The sequence below is a fragment of the Takifugu rubripes genome, chromosome 4, assembly GCF_901000725.2.
Source record: "Takifugu rubripes chromosome 4, fTakRub1.2, whole genome shotgun sequence".
Classification (NCBI taxonomy): Eukaryota; Metazoa; Chordata; class Actinopteri; order Tetraodontiformes; family Tetraodontidae; genus Takifugu; species Takifugu rubripes.
In genome coordinates, this window is record NC_042288.1 from 1744934 (window position 1) to 1762771 (window position 17838).

At 48.6% G+C, this 17838-nt stretch overlaps 3 protein-coding genes and 1 long non-coding RNA gene across 10 annotated transcripts in view; 2 read left to right on the forward strand and 2 right to left on the reverse strand.

The window, feature by feature from the left end:
* Window positions 1-3216: 3216 nt before the first annotated feature.
* Window positions 3217-6385, forward strand: prop1 (PROP paired-like homeobox 1). Its single transcript, XM_003963651.2, has 3 exons — window positions 3217-4610; window positions 5656-5885; window positions 6010-6385. Exons 1-3 carry the CDS (start codon window positions 4388-4390, stop codon window positions 6370-6372), a joined length of 816 nt encoding a protein of 271 aa, XP_003963700.2. The 5' UTR covers window positions 3217-4387; the 3' UTR covers window positions 6373-6385.
* Window positions 6386-6423: 38 nt separating this feature from the next.
* Window positions 6424-8499, reverse strand: mcfd2 (multiple coagulation factor deficiency 2, ER cargo receptor complex subunit). Of its 3 annotated transcripts, XR_003888221.1 has the most exons (5): window positions 8404-8499; window positions 7645-7821; window positions 7387-7546; window positions 7105-7297; window positions 6424-6845 (listed from the first exon to the last, which is right to left on the reverse strand). XR_003888221.1 is itself a non-coding variant. In XM_003963650.3 (4 exons), the coding sequence occupies exons 2-4, from the start codon at window positions 7818-7820 to the stop codon at window positions 7166-7168; spliced, it is 468 nt and encodes a 155-aa protein (XP_003963699.3). In that variant the 5' UTR covers window position 7821; window positions 8404-8499; the 3' UTR covers window positions 6424-7165. The 3 variants fall into 3 exon arrangements, 2 of the variants coding, with proteins under 2 accessions (XP_003963699.3, XP_011601149.1); XM_003963650.3 differs by having other exon boundaries at window positions 6424-7297; XM_011602847.2 differs by having other exon boundaries at window positions 6424-7297; window positions 8309-8446.
* A 1429-nt stretch (window positions 8500-9928) lies between these two features.
* ttc7a (tetratricopeptide repeat domain 7A) overlaps window positions 9929-17838 on the forward strand; it is a 32546-nt gene continuing 24636 nt past the window's right edge. For 2 of the 4 annotated variants that reach the window (XM_029835154.1, XM_029835153.1), the window contains exons 1-10: window positions 9933-10182; window positions 11392-11555; window positions 11629-11797; window positions 13654-13784; window positions 14083-14201; window positions 14805-14883; window positions 15101-15270; window positions 16444-16507; window positions 16596-16733; window positions 17567-17650. In XM_029835154.1, coding sequence (XP_029691014.1) covers window positions 10053-10182; window positions 11392-11555; window positions 11629-11797; window positions 13654-13784; window positions 14083-14201; window positions 14805-14883; window positions 15101-15270; window positions 16444-16507; window positions 16596-16733; window positions 17567-17650 — 1248 coding nt within the window. In that variant the 5' untranslated portion in view covers window positions 9933-10052. Of the gene's footprint in view, window positions 10183-11391; window positions 11556-11628; window positions 11798-13653; window positions 13785-14082; window positions 14202-14804; window positions 14884-15100; window positions 15271-16443; window positions 16508-16595; window positions 16734-17566; window positions 17651-17838 lie in introns of all 4 variants that reach the window. The other 2 variants (XM_029835155.1, XM_029835152.1) reach the window with 2 other exon arrangements.
* LOC115249543 (uncharacterized) lies at window positions 13638-17612 on the reverse strand. Of its 2 annotated transcripts, XR_003888223.1 has the most exons (6): window positions 17463-17612; window positions 16570-16728; window positions 16398-16486; window positions 14827-14888; window positions 13946-14026; window positions 13640-13775 (listed from the first exon to the last, which is right to left on the reverse strand). It is a non-coding gene; the product is annotated as an uncharacterized lncRNA (long non-coding RNA). The 2 variants fall into 2 exon arrangements; XR_003888222.1 differs by lacking the exon at window positions 13946-14026 and having other exon boundaries at window positions 13638-13775.

The following is a 17838-nucleotide window of genomic DNA, read 5'->3' on the forward strand; positions in this document are numbered from 1 at the left end:
GTGGGACAGAGGGGGTAAATGGACTGGTTATAGTGGGACAGAGAGGGGTAAATGGACTGGTTATAGTGGGACAGAGGGGGTAAATGGACTGGTTATAGTGGGACAGAGAGGGTAAATGGACTGGTTATAGTGGGACAGAGGGGGTAAATGGACTGGTTATAGTGGGACAGAGAGGGTAAATGGACTGGTTATAGTGGGACAGATAGGGTAAATGGACTGGTTATTCTGGGACAGAGAGGATATATGGACTGGTTATAGTGGGACAGAGAGGATAGATGGACTGGTTATAGTGGGACAGAGAGGATAGATGGACTGGTTATAGTGGTACAGAGAGGATAGATGGACTGGTTATAGTGGGACAGAGGGGGTAAATGGACTGGTTATACTGGGACAGAGAGGATAGATGGACTGGTTATAGTGGGACAGAGAGGATAAATGGACTGGTTGTAGTATTAATGAATATTCTTCTCACACATACACCGTTTCTCTAATTTGGGTCAATGTTCCTGCCATAAAATCGGATTGAGGAAGATCCCCAATGTGAGGAGCAGCCGTGGACGAGACAGCAGGACACTTTGGACGGCAGGAGGAAATATTGAGGTATATTATCATTGTGTAGAGGAACCAGGCCGCCCTCTCAGAACGCAGGTAGAAGATTTTGGCCTCTTCTGCTTTCTTCTCCGTCCTGTTTGCAGGTGTCCTTCAGGACACGTCTCCTGAAAATGCTTCAGATCCCAAACCAAGCGCTGGACGTCCCTCCTCTTTCGGTCAGAGGTCAACCTGCTACCACCCATTTAAACTGAGAGGGTTTAATCCTGATGTCACAAAACTATTAGAAGCTGAATGAAGCTCTGCTGGAGTCCTTTGAACATCTGGCTCCAGCCATGCATCTGTCTGTCTCTGGAAGCCTGTTGGGATGTATGATTCAAGGCATTTGTTGCTGAACTGGCTCGGCCTTATTAAAGGCAGCAGTATTCTCCTCCATAAAGGGCAGCATTGTTCCTGTTCACACGCACACACACACACACACACGCACACACACACACACACACACGCACACACAGCAAGTCTCTTTAACCGTGGTGAATCACCCCAAATGTTCCTTCCATCCTTACAGGGCACGACCAGAACATTTCAGCGACTCCACCTGTGGACTGGACATCTTCCAGCCCCTCTCGCCACCGTCCTACTGGCGCTGTCGGCGGCGCTGTGCTGCACCAACATTCTCACACCCTCCCAGCTGTGGGCCCCGGTCCTGATTCCAGTTGGTTGGGTGTGGCTGCTGCTGGCACTGGGAGACAGGAGAAACCCAAGAAGACGCCCAAGCCAGCCTAGAAACCTTCTGGAGATGGTTCCACCAGTGGAGGCACCACTTAGGTGAGGAGACGGTGTTTGGGTTCAGGGAGGTTCACACGAGGCTCCAGGATCCAATAAAAGCATGTTGGGTGGGGGGGGGGGGGGGGGCTACACCGCTAAGTGAGACTGGAGCAGGAGGAGGCATCCAGACAACAGCTCTGCAAATCCTCCAGGCCTCGCTGCCAAACAGCTGAACCTCAGAAACCTCAGGCAGGGCAGGCTGCCACACGCCACCATCATCTCAGTCACTCCACAATAAAGCTGACACTTTCACGGAAGAGCAACAGAGCCGCCCGGAATCACCCCCGAATCGCCACCCCTTTCAGGTTTCCATGGATCTGCGTATAAGGGACCTCTGTCGTCCTTAAAAAAAAACCAACGTTTGTGTCTGTTTCCATTAATTAAACTGATTTGTTCGTGTGTCGTCAGTGAGGAGAAGAGTTGGCCAAGAACAACGTGTCCCGTCCAAAACTGGCATTCTTCACTCCAGAGTCATGGATGGGAAAGATGAGATTACCACAACGCTGGGGAATATGGCTGCCAAGAGGAGCCGAATGTCATCAGAGGAGGCGGTTCGCAGCGCTACGCCGGTCTGCTGACTCATAATGGGAGCAGTGGTTCCCAATTCACTCGGCTGACTGGCCCAGTGGTCAGAAAAATTCTCTTTTTAGGTCAGGCTGCTGCTCCGATTTTAGGATCACGTTCTTTTTCTTCTGAATTCCATGTTGTAAATCGTGATGTTGACGGATCAGAGGAAAAATCCACTAGCTAGAATATAATGTGCATGACTGGACTTTCTTTGCCCTGGTACTGGTTGAGTTGGGGTTAGTTATAAAATAGGTCACGGACAACTAAACTAGAACTCCAGCTGCTGCCAACCATCATGAGATTATGATACAATGAACGTGTGAAACATCAGCGGGGCCGGAAACATATGATTGTCATGAACAAACAAACAAACAAAGCTTCTGTTTATGCCCAAAGAGCGTTTAAAGATTGATTCTCATGTGGCCACGCGCTAAATTACCATCCAATAACTGCTTCATGAGTGTGGAAGCCTGTGTTAAACTTCATATGGTAAAGGTCAGACGGGGCTCGGTTCTGCTGATTACCCTCCCCCTGGCAGTAGCACCCCCCCACCCCCAACAGGAGGGAGCCTGGATCTGCTCCAGGTTTCCTCCTGTTATACTGGAGTTTCCGGGGTCAGAGCCTGGGTTTCTGTCAAGCACTTGCGATTGTGGCATTTTAGTCGTTTAAGTTCTGCTTTGAGGACGCAAACACGGCCGACACAGCTGAGCAGAACCCCAACAGAACCGCTTCTTTCTGTCCTCTCACAGCTGGGCCGGGAGACGGCTGGATGGCTGGGGGAGTTGTAGAGGGTGAGGCGGGGGGAGGGGAGAGGGGAGAGGGGGGTTCCACTTACATTCCTTCCATCGAGGCTGTGCGTCTGCCAACCGGGTCACTCCCAGTTCAGTCCCAGGAAACTGGGAGGGAAGAATTTTCTCTCTATGTCCATACTGGACGCAACCACAACCACACAGGGCATGTGTGTGTGTGTGTGCTACCTGTTGGGCACCCAGGTGTCCCGTGGGTGCGTTGTCACAGTCATCTAGCACGAATGTTGGACCTTTTGACTGAGCAGTGAGGCTGTGTGTGACTGTAGCTTCAGTTTTTGTCACCCGTGTCTTTGGTTTTCCCTCGAGATTTGATCCTTTTTCCTCCAGCAGTGAATGTTCGGGCCTCCCAACCGACCTGGGTTCAAGAACAAAACCTTGTGGCAGCAAGTGATGTGTTCCAGTTCTTTAAAGGCTTGTCTTTGCAACTGAGTTGTCTGGACAGGAAACATCACACACACACACACGCACACACACACGCACACACACACACACGGGGCTTCCAGGACACAGGACTTCTTGGGCCTGGCAGACGTGTCACGAGGAATCAGGTTACTGGGGATGCTTCTGTGTAAGAGACTCCAGAACGTCCCAAATCTGCGTAAGCAGGAATGATGATTTGTTCAAATCTCCGTGTTAATTTACTGCTCCAGTCACAGAACATATTTCTCAGGCTCTTGGCCCGGTTCTGGAGCACAGACATTCATTCAGCTCGTACTTTCTTGGCTATCCTTCATGCGTGGACAAGCGAGTCCGCTGTCCTAAAAGCTGCGTCTGCTGTTGGAGATTGTGACTGCAGGACATTATGTGTGTCGACACACAAGCGACTTGGCTCAGTTGTTATTAGGATGATAGATTGTTGCCTCTTCTGTGCGAGCTGCCCACCAGGCTCTGACCTGCTCAGGTCACAGAACACATCTCATCCTGCTGAATGAGGGTTTGCATTTTCTCACTGTCTCCTCAGGCACTGAGTTAAGTGCCCAGACAGACAGACAGGCAGACAGACAGACAGACAGGCAGGCAGGCAGGCAGGCAGACAGGCAGGCAGGCAGGCAGGCAGACAGGCAGACAGACAGGCAGGCAGGCAGACAGAGTGCAAAGACCATGCTGACGAAGCTGCTTATGCACATGACTGTACAGTGACATCTAGTGGTAACCGACTGTAAACGCACAGCTTATCAAAAGAGCCAACAAAATTAACAACCGTCAACCTCCTCCTCCTCCACCACCTCATCATCATCATCATCATCATCATCATCATCATCATCATCATTATAGATAGTAGCTGAGTAAATGTTTATGTCCCTTTGAAACGTTTGTTTCCAATAAACTTAATTAACTATGGCACGGAAAGTTCCCCTGAAATCAAGTTAAATGTTTTCATATATGGTTTTGTGTGTGTGTTTGTGTGTGTGTACACTGATTGAATGCTAAGCATCTTAAGCAACTAGTAGCTAAAAACAAAGTTAAAAAAATGAGCCACAATGAAAACATGTTTTTAGAAAATTCTGGAAAACAAAAACCAGATCAACACATCCCCTCTGTCTCCCTCTAAAGTTTCCCTCTAAAATTCCCATCAAAGTAGCTCAGGCGAAGAGTCTTCCTCTTTAAAATGATTATCTTCTTTAATACACAACATGTGTTCCAGTGGTGGCTCTGGCTCTTGGAAACCCGTCCCCCACACAGGTAAAGGTGAGGGTGGGTGTGGCTTGACAGCAGGGGGTTCACACGCGCCTGCGGTCCTGTCAGCCAGCAGACCTGCAGCGATGGCCCAGCTAAAGGCAGCGGGAGAGTCCTCCAGGAGCAGCCATGACTGTGCGGAGCTTTTCTCGGAGGTGGCCACCGTCACCTCCAGCGCAGGTGAGTCCGGGAGCTAACGCGCTCATCTGGGCATCCAGGAGCAACACAACCTTCTCTGCAACCACTAAATCTGAGACAGGTTTCACTTTTTTGTTTTTAACAGTCAAATTACTTAAATTACGACTGGTTAGAAACCAGCCCTGTCAAAACTTTTAGGCTCAAACTGCATCAAAGTAAAATGAACTGAAAACAAGTGAATAAATAAGAAAGTAAATAAAAATAAATAGATCTGTAGCTCAGTTGTATAAAAAATAATCTGAAAGAGCTGCACTTCTGTGAATCACCTAAAGATATGACCCCCCCCCCCCCACAAGAGGTTTTGGGCTACACTTGAATATTCCACTTTTATGGTTTATGATTCAGAATTAGAGTTGTTGCATTTTATTAAGTTCTGACTGTTAATCGAGTGCAAAATGTTGTCGTTAACCTGTATAATTAGTTAAGTCATCTCAAGGTAAATATTGTTGCTATTTACACTGGAGCACCGCCATCATAACATATTCTTTAATTAGTAGATTTAATTGTATTAATTAACCAGCAATCACTAAAAATATTCACTCCTATTTCAGCAACTGGCCCCAAAGGTGCTCAACAGTCGTGTGAACCACAACAGGATTAGAAAATAACTTGTAGAACTGTTTAAAGAGGCACTTCTGAGCGTAACACTGCACATTTTGTGTTGTCTTTGGTTACAGCAGCTCCGTCCTGTCTTCTCGGAGCCCCGCGGGGTCAACCCGGTCCACCAATTTGTCAGATTAGTGGTTTTGTTTGGGATTGTGCTAATAATCCTGGTCGAATCCCACCGTTTCTGGTATCGTTTTCCCACGCGTCAGACTCCAGCGGCTAAATCTCTGTGGCTCTCAGGTTGCCTGATGACAGTGGGGGCCATAAAGTTGATGTAATCCCTCTTTTTTCACGCAGTCGTTGGTGAAATTGTCCGGAACAATCGCCGGACGTTTTGTTTTTGTGCTAAGAAAAGGAGGAAACAGGAACTTCCACAATAAAAGCATCAGCTTCACCCGAGTTCTCCCCCTGCTGAAAACAGACATAGGGGAATCGGCGAGGAAGGGGTCCTTGAGTGAGACCCCCCCAGCGGTCGGCACGGGCAGGCAGAAAAGGGCCTACCCCTCCCCCGCCAGGAGACGCCACCGCACCACCTTCACCCACAAACAGCTGGAACAGCTGGAGGTCGCCTTTGGCCAAAACCAATATCCGGACATCTACTACAGAGAAGAACTGGCCCGGGTCACCAAGCTGAACGAGGCGCGGATACAGGTGGGGAAAAGCTCAGCACCACAGGGCCGATGGTGCAGCTCCAGGGGGTCCAGGGGGGTTAATAAGATGGATAATTATCAGAGCTGACCCCCCCCCCCCCCCCCCCCCCATCTTCTGCCAGCAGGTGTGGTTTCAGAACAGAAGAGCCAAACAGCGGAAGCAGGAGCGAGCCTCGCAGAAGCTCCTCCCCCTGAGCGTGCTGCCAGCCCACAGGGCACTGTTAGGGGGCGTGCACGTGCAGGCGCCCGGCATGGCCCGGCAGTATTACCCCCAGCCTCTGGCTCACTTACCCCACCTGTCCTCAATGCTTCCGTCAGGTGCGTATTCCCACCACCCGGGCGTGGTCGGCCAGTTCCCGCCGGCGCCGCGGCAGCACGAAGACTGGTACAGCCCGCTGAGGAACAACCTCGCCTCCCCGGTGTTCTCCTTGGCCTCCATGCAGCCCCTGGACTCCAGCTCCCACTGGAGCTCCGCGGCAACAATCTAGAAGGCGTCTTTGTTCTTCTTCGCCGTGCAATTAATAAAAACACGTGAATGATAAAAGTCTGCAGATTCATGTTTAATACTTCACATCCCAGAGACAAATTTTATTAAAGAATCAACACTGATGGCAAAAATATAGAATTTATCTATATAGAACAGCTCACAGATGGGTTCAGCACACACACACGCGCACACACACGTGCACAGAGCCGACCTTTAGGCGCACGTCTCTTTTGAAGGCAGCAAACGTCCTTCTTCATCCACCCGCCTGCTCGTGCAGTCATGAAGAATCAGCAGCTCTTTACATTCGGTCCATCACATGTCAAGTATCGGCCGAAGCCCGACGGTGACGGCGAGGAACGGCTCACGCGCTTCTCTGGGCGAACGAGCGCTTGTGTCACATCGCGGCCTCTGTCCTCCATTCACCTGTACTGGGGAGCCCGTGAGGCGTCTGTGGTCATCAGTAATGGTGACAGTCTGCCCAACATCAATTGGACTATTTTACACATTTCCAAGGAGATGATCTTTATACTTGGACAACAGCAGATTTCTTTAATTAATTTGATGCTATTGGTTGAAATCTTTAAGACTTGTTAAATCATCCAAAAGCAGATTGTCCAGAAACATGAGTTTCTTTGCCCCGTTCTTTTCCTGCTACTGTAGCATCGCAAAATTCAAATTGAAAGTCAACACGTAAAAGCAAACTTAAATTAGAGGGGAGGAAAAAATAAACAACCTCTTGATTGGTTTTAGAAAGTAGAGGTGAAATGATGTTTCAGTCCGTGCTCAGGCTCGTGCTACTCCAGTGACCTGGCAAACTCCGCATAATCGATGTAGCCGTCGTTGTTTTTGTCGTCGTCCCTCAGGACATCATCGATGACGGCGACGAGGTCCTCCTCCTTCATTGGCTGACTGTTCTCTCCTCCCTCCTGTGAACCACCAGGACCAAACGGCATCATCAACAACAGTAACTGCAGCCACAGCAACGGCAGCCAACGCTCCTCCTCGGACCCGGTACCTCTCTGTGCACGTGCGTGATCGCCGTGGCGAGCTCCAGCCCGTCCAGCAGGTTGTTGCCGTCGTAATCGTGCATCTTGAAATAATGCAGCTGAAGCTCCTGCGGCGTCATGTCCTTCTCGGGTTTGTCTATCACTCCGTCCAGATGCCCCATGATGTGGCTGGAAGACAAAACACACACAGCTGCCGTCGGCCCGTCCAAAGTTCAGCGGTGGATCACGCACCGCCGCGGCACGACACAGGCGCCGCGTTCACTCACTCTTTGTCCTGAACCATGTTTTTGTCCAGGCCGCCGTGACCGTGGCCTGACACGCGAGCTCCACTCATTTCACCTGGGGGCTGCTGCAGACCTCCATGACAGTGGACGTACAGCAGGCACGAGGACAGGAGCACGAGGAGTTGACCACACATGGCAGTGCACCTACCTCTCCTCATGCTACACACACACACACACACACACATAGAGAAAGAGAGAGAGAGAGAGAACTTCTAAATCCAAACCTATTTGCTTTGACCTATAATGTCACGAACTCTATACATCAAGTATTTGTTTTTGTATCTTCTTTCAGCCACTCTTCTTATTCAGTTACCACAGTTTTTTTCATTAAAAAAGTTCATGTCCATTTATGTAATCGTGCTTGCAACCGTATTTTAAATAAGCATCCCGCTGGGATAAAACGGCGTGTTGTCTCCAAGCGCCTAAAAACGTTAGATTCGCTGCGTAAATTTTGATAAAAAGGTCTTAACTGTTAAAAACGTCGAAAAGCCAAACAGGAAAAGTTAACGTGGTTTGAAATAATAATAATAATAAAAAACAGCTTATGTTCTATGAGACATTTCTAACGCAAACCAGACAGTTAAAGAAATTTTGTTGCTACAGAGAACAGGTTGTCGCTGGTATGTTTACTCGAAATAAGCCTTACTTTACGACGGGGTTTTGCATGCATAGCTTGCATAAACCGCGGACCGGAAAAAGGAACACGTGATCAACTAATTCTAGTGTTGTTCTTATACTTACTTTAAATAACCCGTATATATATTGCTCTCGAACGCAGCAGAGTGACTCGCTTTACCAGTCAGAGGCTTTAAGGACCAATTGGCTTGCCGTAGCTCGACTTGGACACGACAGCTCATTGTGATTGGTTCAACTTATCAGAGAGTAAACAAATTAGGCAAGAGAACTACCCGCAGCCACGGCTCTGTTCGTCAAAAAAGTTTCACACATTCTGTTGTTGCCTTTATCTCCCCGTGTCACAACCACCACTGGAAACAACCACGATTAATAACATTCAAAAACATGATTAAAGAGTTACAGCGATAAAACAGGAAACATGCACGTCCGTTATGGCGGAAGTCTGAGGAGACGTGGCGGAAGTATAAAAACGGAAGCATTTTGGATCGCAAAGTGTCTGTAAAGTATAAGACCTGTTGACCGAAGCATGGGTTCGAGTGAGTTGGGGGGGGGGGGACGCTATTATTTTTAAGAACATGCTTTATCAACAACTTTCTCAAACAGCGGAGCGGAAGCTCAATGACGTCACTGGGTGGGCGGGGTCATCATCAGCCGCTCAGCTGTCAATTCCACCGGGTCGAGCAGCAGCAGCAGCAGCAGAGTTTTACAGACGGAGGGGAAATATCGACTTCTGTCAAGTCAAAATGTCAGGCTTCCAGAAGGAAAATGACGCCGCCAAATCTCTGTTCAGGAGGCTTGAGGTGTTTTTCTTTAATGTCATATAGATTTTGAGTAAAACCCCAGTGTAGTCAGTGAACCCTGTGTTTCCATCCTGTGATGTTACTAAGAAAATGTCATATGTTGTGTGTATATATATCCCCTTTTGCCCTCAACACACACACACACACACACACACACACACACACACGTTAGAAATTATATTACTGGCTAATACACTGGGACTAGTTATTTGTTTGTTTGTTGGGTGGTTGGCGACTGAGCCAACGAGCAGCATCAGGTTGTCGGTGCAGATCAAGCCAGTCCAACAGGTCAGAAGTTCTGACCAGGCCTGCATCCTTCATGCCCCTTAAGCCTTCAGTGATCCCGTTAAAGTGTTAGCAGCAAAGATTATGGGCTGTCGAGCCCATGCGGACACCGAAACAGACCTGACACGTGATTCAGACCCCGAATAAACCTGTTTACTGTGGTTTTATTTGTAAAGGAAAACCCTATGTTGAGCTTTAAAATAAAATATTCAAATGTTTTAAATAACGTAGAGCAGACTTTCCCTTCGAAGTATTATTAGTAGTTATACCATTCAAAGTCTTCATCTTCCTCCATGCTGCATTATGTTTTCCTTCTATTTTTTATTTATTTCAGTGAATTTATTTAAAGACCAGGGCTCATCCTTGCAGACAGGAGTCGAATTAATGTGATTTTTGAAAGAAAACGTGATAAATTGCCCAGTAGGCTACGCCTAATCTGATATTCCTCCTGCAGGATCCGTGCACGCCCTTGCCCGATATTCCAAAACAAACAAACAAACAAACAAACAAACAAACAAACAAACAAACAAACTTCTCTTGCGGAGTAGATTACACACGCGCGCCCGCACACGGACACGCACGCCCTCCTCACTCAACGTTGATGTGCTGTAGTCCGCAGTCACTCCCATCGTGTCCGGAGAGTGCGGTCACCACCGGGACAGAGCGCCGATGGCATCCCGGGTCTCTCTCACCCAGCTCCGCCTGGAAGCGGAGCTGGACCGCTGTCGGGCCGAGTGTCAGTGGGACAAGGTGCCGGCGTTGGTCGAGCTGTTGCACGCTGCTCGCGTCCACGAAGACGGTGAGTGATCTTCACCTGTGGTCCCCGTCCCACAGCTCCCCACCGAGCCGGAGCTTCACCGCTTTTCGACTCTTCATCACAGTCAATGGCAACTCAGCAGGAACCCTTTGGGGGAAGTTGTTGTATTTGCTTTGTGTCTTAACTCGTGTGTTCATGCGTGTTGGTCTGTTAACAGTAGCAGAACCGTTGGACTTTGTACTTTCAGCAAGTTTCTTCAGCAAATCTGCTCTTAAAAAGCACCTGAATAGCTTCTAAAAGTCAAATTTGACAAATATAACAACATAATTATTGTATTCCATATGTCAAATCAGACACACACATAAACTGTACCCATGTACATACTTATGTACACACCACGTATATGTTTTCCTGACTCTCACTAAAACATTATCTGAGTCCGGTAGATGACTAAATGTTACTTACAGTCTATGAATGGTTACTAATTTATACCAGTGGGTCTTTCCAGGAAGTTTAAACCAGAATGAGCTGGTTGTGTGTGTGTGTGTGTGTGTGTGTGTGTGTGTGTGTACCCAAAGGTGTCTCCACAGTGCAGACGCTGTTACAAGAAGGACGGCCCTTCCTGTGGACAGGGTGCTCGGGCTGTACGTGTGTTTAAAGAAATGCAAACACACTTAGCGTCCGCAGTGCCTGACTTTGTGTCGCGGCTAATGCACCTGCCTGCGCCTCTGCTCAGCAGAGTAAATATGGGCTCAGCTGACTGCTGCTCAGGGTTTGGACGCTGCTGCTGCTGCTGCTGCTTTATCTCACATCCAACTTGTTGCCTAGACTGCGTTGACGTAGCTCTTTGCAAAGTCCAGAATGCAGCGGGTGAGCTAATCCAATGCCTGTCGTTCTGGACCTTTTCCCCAGTGAGAGATGTAACCTTGAACGTGCTGATAAAAGCAGCCGGAGAACCAGTCAGAACACGGTATCACCGTAAATCAAAACAGGAAGGCTTGAGTCAAATGTGTGTACATAAGAGCTGAGCCTCTGATGGTCCAGTCAGAGGAGGGTTTACACGTTCCTGTCTCGGCGTTAGCGGACACGGGCGGCTGGGGAAGCCGGGGAATGGAAACTGTGGCTCCCGCGATGACGTGGGGACCGTGACTTTTTTGAACCTCTGTCCATTAGAAGTGTTGTTTTTACTGCATGAGTTTGCTTTGGCTGCACACGGTTCCCATGTGGTTCTTCTCCCCCCTGATCTGACAGACGACTACCTCACGCTGGTGATGGCTGAAGCTCTGCTGGAGGAGTGCCTGCTGGAGAACCTGGACCTGCTACGCAGCTTAACGCCTTTGCTGGACAAGACGCAGCCCAAGCTGTGCCGGGCCAAGAGCCTCCTCAACGCCGTCCTGAGCCGGGGCTGCCTCATGGTCAGTTTAAAAGGTTGTGTCTTGTTGCCTGCAGCAGTCCTGGTGGAACCGGTTCTGTCCTCTTCCCCTCCAGCCTCGGTACCTGAACGAGGCTCTGTTGCTGATGGCCAAAGTGCACTATGTGCAGGGCCGCTACTGGGACGCCCAGGGCATGTGTGCCAGAGTGGGCCTGGAGGAGCTGACCAAGGAGGACCAGCCCACATACCACCTCCGCCTGCTGGCCGAGGCCTTCGCCATTAAAGGTACCCGGAACCACGGAGGAACCAACATTTTTTGGGTCATTTATGCATTTCTTGTAGATTAGACCCCTGTAGGTTAGGGTTAGGGTTAGGGTTAACCTAACCCTAACCCTAACCCTAACCCTGGGAGGTGCTGGGTTCTTTTTGTCCTGAGAGAAACTGAGGGTTCAGAACAGAACTCGTCCTTTTTTAAAATAATCATGTGTCTTAAAGATCTCATCAGTGGTGCCAAAATCAACAGATACTATAAATAATGTGTAGCCCCCAGACGCGAGAACGACTTTGTGAAGGCACCAGTGAGCACCAGAACTGTCCTCCTAGTGGGACAATCAATAAATCCCGTATCAGCCAGCAACGCCTATGAAGAGGTTGGCAGGCCTGATGTTCCTCATTTGAGAGGAAATCAAAGCACTTTACCTCATCGTTTTGGTATTTTCCGTCTTGAGATTTAAGGCCGTCCTGTTCCGATGAGATGTCCCCACAGAGATGTGAAGCAGCTGCTGTGTTTAAATGTCCTGAACGCTGCAGAGCTGTTGGGAACCGTCAGCAGAGGCTGCAGGTCGTTGCTGCACCTCACACAGAAGCCTCCATTACAACCTTGTTTGAGTTGGACACCTGGACCGAGGTGGACGTGGAGAAGATGGCACCGAGAGTCACGGACAAGACCCCCCCCCCAGCATGAAGACAGCTAATAAAGCAAGATTAAGAGACAAGATCCTGGTTTTCCTGATTCACCTCTTCTTTCATTGCGACTGGACATTGATGTCTCATCAAGCAGCTTAGGGACAGAAGCAGGACTCTCACCTTGGGACATAGATGGTTCTGGGTTCGGTGCCCCTCAAAACATCCAGTTTAGGTTGGACAGTCTTCACTGTCCTACCTGTCCGTAAATGCGGTGCGTCCTGCAGGACCGGACGTGTCCCTACCTGTCAGCCAGCGTCTGCTGGGACAGGCTAGGACGTATGGCGGGTGTCCCCTCCAAGGACCGATTACCGTGGAAATCAATAGCGACAGGACAGTCGTCCTCTGGACAGTCGTCCTCTGGACAGTCGTCTGTCCGCACGCAGACAGCGGACGCGTGTCGGTGATGGGATCGGACCAGTCTAGGAGAAGACCTACTGGGAAAGCAGGCGGTCCCTCTGACGTCCAGTCCTGGACGGTTCACTGTAGCTACACGGGCTAGATGGACAAACATCACCTCGTAAACAGGAAGTGGAGACTTAAGACGGACGCTATTTTAGCAGCGGATGATTGTGCGTCACGGTTTTTGTCTCCTGTTGCATTTTAGGCTCCATTCAGATGGGGACTGAATACCAGCGTTGCTAAAGACCACAGGATATGACATCACCCATTTAGATGTAATCTAGTTACACTAATAATCATCATCATGTCATTACACTCTTGGTTTCCTGACAGTCGGACGCGACCTCCAGGCCGAGGAAGCTGGGGAGATGTTTATTAGACTGACGGATTTTAGGATTATTGTGACCGCCTGCTTCTTTGGTGGCTGCTTCTGCTTATTTATCTGAGGCCCACTGATGTCTGATGGGGTTTTCAAACCCTTGATGTCTAAATTAGATGCAAATGTTAAAAAAAAATGCTTGGACAGGTCGTCAAAAAAGACTGAAAGAGCAACTGGGTGGCTTCTTAATGGAAAGACAGGAACAGACCAGATCTTAACCCGTTTTATTCAAATCTTAATTGTTTCTAATTAAGGCTAAATTCTTGCAATAATGTCCCCGTCCATGGTGGCGTCCTCCACAGACCGTCGACGGGCATATTAACGTCTGTAGGTGATCTCTGTGTCCGGTACCAGTGGGTGCTCAACTCTTGTCCACGTCTCATGTGCTGTTCTTCAGGACTGTCGCTGGACCACCAGACGGTTTCTGCGGTGTCTCGGGTGCGCCTGTCTGAACGGGAGGAGGAGAGTATGTCCTGTTTCCTCAGGGCCTGTGATGCTGCTCTGTCCTACATGCAGGAGCTGGACAAGGTGAGTCTGTAAATGAACAGGTTGCTAACGTTGTGCCCACCCTCGCTCTGGTCCGATCTACCGGTCTAACCGGTGTTGCTAGAAACTCTGTCAATGTGACTGAAGTGGACTTTTTAGAAGGGCAGTTAAAGCTGAAAACAGTTATTGAGGAGGGAACTCACATTTTTAAAGTCTGTATTTTACTCCAACGCTGAATTCTAAATAAATCCACTGTTACAAGATGACCAGCGAATCCATCCACACTATAATCACAGAACAACATGGTTTAAATCTGAGCTGCCTCGTTTGCTCTTTCCAGACGGTGATGACTCCACACTCCAAAACAGGCAAATCGACCCTGCCCCCCGTGGACATGGAGCTGGGCTACTTCCTGCAGGCCGCGTTACAGAGCGCTTACCTTTGTCTGCTGCAGAGAGGGTGATTCTACAAACTACACAACATGGAGACATGCTAGCAAACGTGACAACAATCTGTCTTAAAGGCTTAAAACATTGACAGCTGATATATTGAGATTTTTCTAGAAATTCATTAGATTTACTCTCATTCGAATGAAACAAGTTTTTGAAGAAATGTATGATAATTGTGTGATATTTTAATTTCTGTTAGCACATAAATAACCCAATGTATATCAGATGTAGCCAACGTTACTCAATACAAAAACAACATAAATAGTTCGAATATAAAAGCATAAAAACAAGGTGATCAGAGCGTGACACCAGTGGTGCAATTCAACGTGTGACCGGTAGATGTCAGTGATGTCAAAGACAAACGGTCGTTTAACGTAGCACAAATTAGTAAAACAGGTTTCACTAAATTCTGTAGAGTTTGGAAATAAATATATTGATAAATACATGTTCTTCCCGTCATTAATAATACATTATTTATTATTCATGCAAATGTGACCGTTTTTCAATAATGTTTTATATACAGCATGTCAAAAGCAACAGTTGTGCATTAAATCTGACGTGTGTGTGCGTGTGTGTGTGTGTGTGTGTGTGTGTGTGTGTGTGTGTGTGTTAGTCATCTTGCTCAGGGTGCTCACCAGCTGCGTAGGGTGCTCAGGGTGGTGGAGTCACGAGGGTCTCAGGGCTTCAGGAAGGTGGCCTGACACAAATACACACACACACACACACACACACACACACACACACACACACACACACACACACACACACACACACACATTTCAGATGGCTAATAATATTTCCATTATTTCCCTCTTTATTTAACATGAACACATGTCAGGTCACACGCTTGATTTCATGATTATTAAATGACAAACAGTTGAATAAAAACGCTTTGTTTTCTCTTGCTAGTCTGCTGCCAGGAAGCTGGCAGAAGTGCTGTTGAGCTCAGTGAGTGAGGACAGCTACTGGCCCCCGCTGGGCCCCCCCCCGTCCGCCTGGCTACACAGAGAGGGTGCTGCAGCCTCCAAAGACGCCATCTACCCCACAGTTAAACCGCCACACCGTTACAGCTCCGACAGGTCTGTCCGGTTTTCCCGTCCCGTGTTTTTCTAGTGTCCTCAGAGTGGCATGCATGTACCCAGCAGGGGCCTCCCCAGGGGGGGTCAGGGTGCTGTGTGGGTTCAGGCCTTCTCCTGGTCTATCTTGAGGTTAACCCTCAGGTAAACAGCAAATATCAACAACGTCCCGACTCTCTCGCTGCCTCGAAAAGGCCGACCGAGGGGGGGGGGACGTTTCTCGAGGCTGGTCGCTATCCAGGTGCAGGTTAACTGGAGGACAGAGTAGGTCCAGCCCCTCAGCCTGTCAGGGACCCCCCCAGACCAGAATGGATTTAATTGATCAATGATAGCGGATGCGGTAGATGCTTTAAACGGAGACAACAGATTTAGGAAACACAGTTCAAAAAGAATAAAAGTTTATGTGTCCTCATCCTGCTGGTGTGTTCCTACTTCTCACACTAACTTATGGCCCAAGCTCCAGTTGGGCCTTGTGCTCCAGCCCTCCGTTTGCCTGCAGCAGCTCTTCTCCGTCCTCTGAGATTTAATCTCAGTCTCAATCCGTCATCAAACCCCAACACAAGGAAAGTACGATGGCATAAATAAATGCGAAATACTTGACTGTTGTGGGAGGAGCCTCTTAGCGCGGCTTCCTGTTCCAGTCTGACCTGACAGCACAATAAACTGTCTGAACATTCTGTTGCCTTGCTTGTGTTTTCCCACTTTGCAGGGATCCTGCAGCCATAGTTAGTCATCGGTTTATGACTAATCCTGCCCACAGCATCATAAGTGAAGATCTAAATCCATGTCTGACTTCCTAAAGGAGGAGAATAAGAACAGTGACAGCTTCCCTTCAGGAAGATGCTGCTGTTCTCTTTAGTTTCTGTCAGGCTGCCCATCAGGAGGGATGGAGTATGGGAACGGTGTTCCTCTAGTTGCTAGTGTGTGTGTGTGTGTGTGTGTGTGTGTGTGTGTGTGTAAGGAAGAGACATCTGAGATAGTGTTGTGCAGCGATACCTTCACTGAGCCCCGTGTTGTGTTACAGCACCACAGTTAAAATAGAAACTCAACACTCACAGCAATCTATTAAATCTCCCAATGGAAAAGCGTGGAGTGTGTGTGTGTGTGTGTGTGTGTGTGTGTGTGTTTACATGGCTCTTGTTGGTGCTATTTCCTGCTTCCTTGTGCCCCGGTCAGTTGCTTCTGTCCTCAAGACGTGGTGGAGGAAGCCGTCTTGGTGCTGCTCATCACAGAATCCATGGTGAGGCACTCGCTCACTCCCCCCCCCGTGGAAAACGCTCCTATCACTCATTTTTTCCTGACCTCCTGGTTGCTGCGTGTCTGTGCAGTCGAGTGGCGAGGCGGTCATCAGTCGTCTTCCAGACCAAGCGGAAGCTCGCCAGGCCAGCCTGCGGGATGCCACCTCCGTCTATGACCTGCTCACCATCGGCATGGCCAGGAGGGGGCAGTACGCCATGATTTCTGAGGTTCGAACACACCATGTGCGGATGTGAGGGAGCGATGGGAGAGAGATAAGTGTTTGGGACAGCTTTGCCCTTGCTAAACTTTCTGAGCAAGGGGATTATGGGATGTTCTTTTCCTCCAGCCCCCCTTTGTTTCCTCACCTTTACCAAGCTGATGTGAACTCCATCCTGGGATCACCTGAGGGTTTGTAGGTGTGTTTGCAAAATGTGCAAAATGATAATGGGCTGATGAACAAATAATAATAATAATAATAATAATAATAATAATAATAATAATAACTTAACCAAATCTTGGAGGAGGCAGAGCTGGAGGTCTATACCACAAGCTACCACCAGAGGGCAGCCACAATGCACTAGCGCCATTTCCTTTTATTGCGCTTTATTACTCTCAGATATTCTAGAGCTCTTGGCTAGTTTTTACATTTGAAAATACATTGAAAATGCAAATATCTGACCCAAAGAAGACCATTAAGCACTGGGCTGTGTGTGCTACAATGGCCGATCTTAACTGGTGTGGTTATTATACAAAAAAGATCAGGTTTTAGGTACATTCACCAGGTGTAGTGACAGTGTTTAAAGTTGTATTTGCTGATTTGGTGTCTCAGCCCATTATCAGCCCTATTGATTAAGCAAGGGCTTAAACTCAGGTTTCCCACACATCAGTCACACTCTATTCTGAGCCGAGACTCTCCAACAGTACAGTCTGGTAAATATATTATTCAGAACACTGACCTTTCGCCACCTTATCCTGCATCTCCCTGCATTTTATCTGCATCTTGTGTTGCCTGCACACTTGCACGGTGAATCACGCTCGTCTCCTCCGCATTTCTCATCAGTGTCTGGAACGGGCCATGAAGTTTTCCTTCAACGAGTTCCACCTGTGGCACCAGTTGGGGCTGTCACTCATGGCGGCTGGGAAGGTGAGCTCATTTCTCCTCATATACCAGCCACGCCACGTTCCATGGACACGTCCATCGTTCTGGCACTCTACGGCTCTGCACGACGCCAGAATCGGACCTCCTGTGTTGGGTTCTTCCCATGTTCCCCTTAAGGAACTGGTTAAGGCCAACAGCAATCCCAAAATAGCTGCTGTGTTTAAGGAGCTGCA